The following is an 8,055-nucleotide window of genomic DNA, read 5'->3' as shown; positions in this document are numbered from 1 at the left end:
CCTGAAAAACACTTCACAGTAAAAAACCTGGATAAATACTGGTTTCTTTTACTGAAACTACTTTTAGCATATGAGTAGGAGTCCTATTAACTTCCAATAATGACCGATTAGTTTCTTCCAACCACTCAACACTCCTCCCCAAGGTTACCAGGTGGTCCAGCAGGGCTAGAATGGGAAGGGATAGGATGGGATTGGGGAGGCCAAGGTATGGTGCAGGAATAGGGTAGGAAGGGATTGGATCAGGACAGAATACCTTAAACAGGTTCTAGGAGGTGGAATCTGAATCTTCTGAGCTGTTCTGGACATCGGTGCTCTCCGCGGACTCGCTGGGTTCCTTGCTGTCGTTGCCACTATCGTCAGCAGCGGGGTTCTTTTTCTCCTGACCATCCTCTTAGGAACTAGGAAGCGTGCTTCCTTGGGTTTCCCGGTTTTCCCTGGAGCCCAGCACCACATACCCGCCCTTCTTCAGCTCCAGCTGCCTTCTCAGCTCATTTGCCATCTGCGAGAGATCCCGCTTCATAGCATAAGCATCTTCCCCATCTGCATAGTATTTGGGTTCCACCTCACTAACCAAAAAGTTGAGGGTGTTAGAATACAGGTGCAAAGCTGCTCGGTTACTCTTCCTGACGTGCAGGGACACGTACTTGGCGCTAAAGTTCTCTATCATGGCCTGGTCCATTAGCTTCTGCGCCAGACCCAGGCGCCGGTGTGAACGCTTCACGGCCAGCGAGGTGATATGTCCATGGGGGACGTCATCTGGGTCCTCCTCCATTTTGGCCAGGACGTAACCCACAATCTTCCTGTCCTCGTCTTCAGCAATGTAAGAAAGCTGGGGCCAGGAAAGGCCATGGTAGAAATAGTATTTCATCTGGTAGTTCTCAGGAAGACAGAGAAGGTTACAGTGCTGCATGTTAATCAGGTCGTCTGGCCGAGCATTGCGGATGTTCATAATGGCAACCGGTAGCAAATTGGAGTCGGATGGTGGTGAACGGGAAAAAGGCTGCCACCAAGCACAAGAGCCACTTTTTGCCTCGAGGACTCGGTCCAAGGGGCTGAAGTCCTGAGGCTGGACGTTGTAGACGCGGGAAGGCAGGATGACCTGGAGGCGGAAGGGGCGGAGCTAAGATGCGGCTTTCAGAATGGCGCCACCTACTCCCAGCCAATGAGGTTTTCATGTTATTTTGCGGGTGCGTGCGCAAGGTTTAGGGGGTGGGGACATGGAGTTCATTATGATCTCCTTGGTTTTAAATGTACTGTTTCGTCTGTTGCTGCCAGTATTCTTTTGTTTCAATTATAACTTCTTAAATTGGATACATCTGGGTAAACTTTGGCAAACTGAATAGACCAGATATTGATCTAACCAGAATGTAGATCAAGAACCAGAATATTGCACACACCCCAGGAATACCCACTTAAGATCCCCTCCCAATACCCATCACCTAGATTTCTCTGGTTACTCCAGTACCCATCACCTACATTTCTAACAATGTCTATGAATGGAATCATGGTGCATACACTCTTTCTCTGTTGAGGTTTTTTCCATGTTATTCAGCTACCTTGTGTGTAGTTGGGCGTTCTTCATTTTCTTTCCTGTTTGATATTCTATTGACTGAATATGTCGCAATTTATTCATCCATTCTACTGTGGTGGTTTCTATTATTTCCAGTTTGGGAATACGGTGAGTAGTGTAGCTAAATGTTCTTGAACATGACTTTTGTAGAAATATGCATATTTACCCAGGATTAGAATTACATAATATCAGAAGATATTATGATGCTCAACTTTTAGAAATACTTTCAGTTTTCCAAAGTGGTTGCTCTATAACCGAACCCAAATCTGTCTGACTCTTGTGCAGTGAGGAAAGTTCATTGGAGAAGCAGCTGAATGAGGAGATGGGAGGACAATCCTCAAATTTGCCTCCCCAGGGAGGAAAGAACAAAGTTTTGTTTTGTTTTTTTATAATCATAGATATTGAGATTTATACATATTGATGAAAAGGGTGGTGAGACAGGAGGAAAGATGGAACATGTGCATTGAACAAACATATGTGTAACATACGGCATGTTCATTTTGGGACATGATCGGGAGATTATGACATTATCTTAAGACAAGGAGAAGAGGGTATGGGTGTGCTCTGAGAGCAGGTATAAGCTAGATGAGTCTTGGGCTTATTTCAGATAAGAAATGCAGGGCCTTACTTGTTCCTAGACTAGAACCAGTTGACGTTGAGTCCGGGCTTCCTTAGAGACAGCTAGTGGATTTGTTAGTGGAGTCTGAAAAAATAGGTTTTCTGAAAAACAAGCTTTAAACTTTTTGCTAGTTTCAACCTCGTTAACCCGGTGGGGCATGGTTTTAGTTCCACATTCTCATCAACATTTGGTATTTCTCATCTTTTTCATTTTAGCCATTCTTGTGTGTGGGTAGTGGTAATACAAGGTAGTTTTATTTTGCATTTCCCTGTTGAATAAAGAAGTTGAACACCCTTTTTACATCCTTATTAACCAATCTCTGTTTTCTTTTTGGGAAGTGAAATTTAAGTCTTTTGCTCATTTTTCTATTGGGTTGTGTGTATCTCATTAATGTTTAATAGTTGTTTTTTATGTTAAATTCCAGTTAGTTAACATACAGTTTTATATTAGTTTCAGGTGTACAATATAGTGATTTCACAATTCCATACAACACCCTATGTTCATCACAACAAGTGACCTCCGTAATCCTCATCATCTATTTCACCCATACCCCACTGAACTCCACTCTGCTAACCATCAATTTGTTCTCTATAGTTGAATCTTTCTTGGTTTGCCTCTATTTTTTTTTTTTTTGCTCATTTGCTTTGTTTCTTACATGCCACATATGAATGAAATTATATGGTGTTTATCTTTCTCTGACTGACTTATTTCACTTAGCATTATACTGTCTAGCTCCATCCATGTTGTTGCAAGATTTCATTCTTTTTTAATGTCTGAATAATATTCCATTTTGTGTATATATGACATCTTCTTTATCCAATCTGTCAATGGATACTTGGGCTGCTACCACAATTTGGCTATTGCAAATAATGCTGGTATAAACATAGGGATGCGGGGTGGATGGCACAGTTGGTTAAGCATCTGACTCTTGGTTTTGGCTCAGGTCGTGATCTCATAGTCATGAGATCAAACCCTGCATCAGGCTCTGTGCTCATCCCAGAGTCTGCTTGAGATTCTCTCCCGTCTGTCTCTCCTGTTTGTGCTCTCTCTCTCTCAAATAAATAACTCTTTAAAAACAAAAACAAACATGGGGTGCACGTATACCTTTGAATTAATGTTTTTGTATTTTTTGGATAAATACCCAGTAGTGCAATTACTAGATCATAGGGTAGTTCTATTTTTAATTTTTTGAGGAAACTCCATACTGTTTTCCACAGTGGCAGTCCCAGTTTGCATTCCCACATCCTCACCAACACTTGCTATCATGTTTAATAGTTTTTAAAAATATATATTCTGGATAAGAATCCTTTGTCAGATACATTATGGTGAATAGCATCCTACTCTGTTGGTTGATTTTTCACTCTTGTGATTTTTGATACCAAGTAGGAATTTTAATATAGTCCAATTTATCCAGTTCTTAGATTTCATGGTTAGTGCTTCTTCATAGAGGGTTCTTCTGTGTTTTCTTCTGAAAGCCTTACTGTTTTACAATTTATGTTTAGATATGCAGTCCATTGGAATTTAGTTTTGTGTAAGTTGTGAGGTGGAGATTCAGCTATTTTTTGCCTGTGTGGATATTCTGTTCATCTAGCGCCATTTGGGGCGGGGGGGAATCATACTTCCTCCACTGGATTGCACTGTTGCCTTTGTCATAACGTAAACTTAACCAGAGTTCATCTGCTAGATAAAAAGCAAAGACAATCATTGAGACATTGAGTTATGTAGCAAGGAAAGGGTTTATTTAAGAGGCAGCCAAATAAGGAGACAGGAGAGCAACCCCCAAATCTGACTCTCTGGAAGAGGAGGAGGGAAGTCTGGGAAATTTAAAAGCAAATGAAAAGGTCTGAGTAAAAGTTGCAGCTGGTTTAGTAGTCTGCAGCTGAGATTAGTCCCATTAACCCTTTGGTTACTGGTTTCAATAAATCCTAAATTGCATTTCTAGATACGTTAAGAAATTTTTATGCCATCCTGATAAAGTAAGATTTGGGATATTTCTTTGATGGTTAGAGAAATCACATTTTATTAGGACCACTTGTACATAAGCTGTCTATAAGCCTAGAATTATATATATTTTATACAACTTTCCAACTTTCTAGCATATAATTACCTGGGGACTCCAACACCAAAGTTGATTCTGTTGTAATTAGGCAGTCTCTTTTCTTCTATCATTAGCCAGGTCCGACTTATATCTAACTCATCCACAATATGTATATGGTATTTCTTCCAATGAAGGTATACAGGTCTTTACTAGCGCCATGTGATTTGTGAAACACAGCTTGAATAGCAACTATTTTGGGTTGTAATTTAGCAGTTATCTCTGTTTTTATTAAAAAGTTTTTAAGATTTAAGATAAGATTCCCATTCAGAAATTTCTGTTTTATGTTATACCTCATTTCGTGGACAGGGATATGAGCATTGAGATGATATAGCTCTAAAAACAATCCAGAAGAGTCAGTCAGTTGATTGTTTTATAATAGGTTCTTCTGCAAAGGGCATGAACTACCAAAATGTGAGCACACTGTGTTCTTTTATAGGAACATCATGTCTTCCCTGTACTTCCTAAAATACAGGCTTAACAAATGGGGCAAGCACGACAAAATAGACCAACTCACGCAGAATTAAACTCACACATCAATTATTTATCTACCATTGGTGTCGTCATCTCTTTTGTTTACTCATTCCATGCGCCAGGAAAGCAAAATGAAGAAGACCCTTGAACCCATACATTTGGGAGGAAGAGGCACCTTATTAATGAGTAGGTCTTGTTTGTTTGATTGATTCTGTTTAATCCTAAATTTGAGGCTAAATCTTAGAGTAAGGCAACAACAAAAGAGTTTGCAGAGGCAACTAGCTGGACACAGAAAGGGGAAACGGCTGTTACTTTGGTTGCAGTTTGAACCACAGCATTTCCATGCCTGGAGTGTTTGGAGAGCAACACAGTTTATAACAGCTATTTTATAAAGGAATTGCTTGACATATAACAGATCATCAGTGAATGAACAAATAAGCATTTTTTATACTTCCTGGGGTCATAAACTCTCATTGTTTCTTCTAGTGTCCATGATCATAAACAAGACCGAAGATTATCGATTCAGTGGGTGAGCAAGAATCGATAGCAAAGAAAAATATCTACTTTCTCATGTTACTGTGTATTCCAAACCCACCTTTTTTCTGGCTAGTGACAGAGTATATCTACATAAGATATGAAATTAACAATTTTGAAAAAAAGTTTCTGTAGTTAGCATTGAGTTTGTGGGCAATGGGCAGTGGCCATAAGACAGGCATGAAACTCCCCTTGCATTGAAACAGGAGCAAAGAGGTTGGGTTCAATAAAAGCCCAGACTTCTCTGTTGGCAAAGAAGAATAAAATACTTTCTTAGGCTGGCATTAGAATGTGATTGGGTCTTTAGGAATGCTGTGACTATGTGGGGAATAGCTCGAGTCGAAGAGGCGCTTAAGACCAAAGTAGAGGAAACCTCAATCAGAATAGCAGCTGCAGACAAGAACCGAGTCAGGGCAGAACTGACTCACATTAAGCAATGGGCCTTTCTTTGTCTTCATGAATCTGTGTTCACACCTAAAACGATCTCTTTTTCATCATAGCATAAAAATTTATGGGCTTATAATTACCAAGAAGACTTCAGGCTGAGATTCTCTACAAGATTTTTTTGGGGGGTTGGGGGTTGTTTGTTTTGTTTTGTTTTAAAGGAGGACAAAGCCTCTTTGGCTTCTTTTGACAAAGGTCATGGATCTGGAAGGTTAGTTTAAAGTGGATGCAATAGAAGCTTTGGATTAGAAGCTATGCTATGTAATATGCTATGTATGCAGCAGATAGCTATACCCAAGAGGGTAAACATTTGTGAAATTTGAGACTGGTTTTATCCTAGAATTTGACCTCACTCCTGGCAGTAGGTATGTAGTGTCCCAAGTAATGAATCTGAGATAGGCATCACCATATATTTTTAGAGTCTTTGTAACACAGAAGGTCTATACAAGCAGTAGGATATGGGTATCACATTTTCTAGTAAGAGAGTGGCTAACAAGTTCATTGATGTCTTGCATAGAGTTTCCAGTATACAAAATATTATCTGAATCCCTTTCCAAATGTGGAGAACGAAGAAAATCTTTCATTACAGCCTCAAGGAATTTGAGTCAATGTGAATTGCAGATCTGTATGACTCTTAGGTTGTTTGGGGAAAGAAAACAAGTTACAACAAAGATCCACTGCTGTAAGATATTCAGGAGTATGTAGGAAGCAGGATAGCAAGGGGACAAGGTTTGGAAAGGCAGAAAAAGGAGTTAATACTGTAGCATGTACTGCTTAAAGAATTGTGAATATCTCTGCTAGGTTTCTTGCATTTCCAAGTGGATAGAAATATGAGGGGTTATTTTCAAGCAACTTTCTTGAAGTAAGCAGATAATTCAGCATATAATTGATACAGAAGGTAGGATATAAACAATCACTGTAAGATTATTGTGTGTATGGGAAGGCTTTAGAGAAACATAGCATTTGCTTTGATTTTTTTCCTATAATTTCAGATTAGGTGCAAAGATCCTCTCTTCTGCACAGTCTTCTTTGACTCCCTTTCCCCTGGAAAAAATGAATTATTTCTTTATTTGTGTGCTCCTCTCTATGTATCTATCTATGTAGTATGTGTATTATTTACTTTATTCTTAATTCCTATCCTCTATTTTTTAAGGACATGACCCAGTCTGATAAAAAAAGACTTGCTTTTCTAGGGACTAGCAAATTGTGTACCACGTAGTAGGTCTTGAGTGAATGCTTATATAATGAATATGTAATTGGAAGTATAAATATATTGACAGGCTAAGTAAATACTTTCTTTATACAGTCCAAATTAATTGTATGATTATAGTACATATTTTTGTGTAATGATATCCATTATTGTTGCTTAAAGTGTATAATGAGAAAATATGATGGTACTTATGCTACATCACTTTCTACACTTTGCCTGATTCTCACTAGCCAACTGCATTATGTACCAAATGCTACATTGTCTAGGCTACTCTGGGGTTTGCAGATGATTTTTATTATATAAAAGAAAAGTAAATTGAACATAATTTAGCAATCAGTTTGCAGCTCTAAATTTCTCTTTTATGCCTTGGGAAGTGGGTTGGTCACTGCCTGTTTACTAATATTTATTTTTGACCCTTCACCCACAAAATATTTCTCAGACTTAACTTGCCAACTAGCTTCTAGATAAATTTGGTACATGCAAGGCCTGGGGTTGAAGTGGAGACAGGAGAGAAGAGGGATGAGAGAAGCCAGGGTATTTCTCCTCTACTAGCTTATCGTTGGGTGGCATCTTCCTACAATGGCTGGTGTCCTCTGTGTTTTTTTTATTTTCCTCACTAGACAGCCTTTGCCTAGTTCTAGTGTTCCCACCACCAGTCATGGCTTCCAGTCTCTGATAATAAGACTTTCTCCCTTTGTCCTTCTAGTGCCAGAAGTGATAGTAGCTTCTTGCAATTGCTTCACCATCCCCAACTGGCTTCTCCACAATTCCATCACTCATTATTTATGTATTAAATTTCCTCAATTTAAGTTACCTATAGTAGTTTCCTGGTGCTTCCCTGACTGAGAGGAATCATAGTAATTGACTATATTTTTAATGTAAATTTAAATTGTATATGGTTTTCCCAGACTGACCTATGGAACCTGAATACTCCAGCCTCTAAGGAAAGATAATAAGACAAAATATTTAGTGACAGTCATGGATTCACTGTTTTCAGAAGGGAAGGGAGAGCCTCTTTAAATTTACAGACTCACTGCTAGCAAAGGCACCAGAAACCTGTTTCATCAGCCGTATACTATTTCCACGTAAGTGTCTCAGTACTTGGTGTC

General features: G+C 39.1%; 1 protein-coding gene across 1 annotated transcript; it reads right to left on the bottom strand.

Annotated features, from left to right (window-relative positions):
• Positions 1 to 265: 265 nt before the first annotated feature.
• On the bottom strand, positions 266 to 1,047 carry NAA11 (N-alpha-acetyltransferase 11, NatA catalytic subunit). Its single transcript, XM_034671118.1, is given in 1 exon segment — positions 266 to 1,047. A coding segment is annotated over 1 exon segment (684 nt). The 5' UTR covers positions 950 to 1,047.
• Positions 1,048 to 8,055: the final 7,008 nt, after the last annotated feature.

Source organism: Ailuropoda melanoleuca, chromosome 11 (genome assembly GCF_002007445.2).
Source record: "Ailuropoda melanoleuca isolate Jingjing chromosome 11, ASM200744v2, whole genome shotgun sequence".
Lineage (NCBI taxonomy): Eukaryota > Metazoa > Chordata > Mammalia > Carnivora > Ursidae > Ailuropoda > Ailuropoda melanoleuca.
This window is presented reverse-complemented; position numbering and strand designations above follow the sequence as displayed.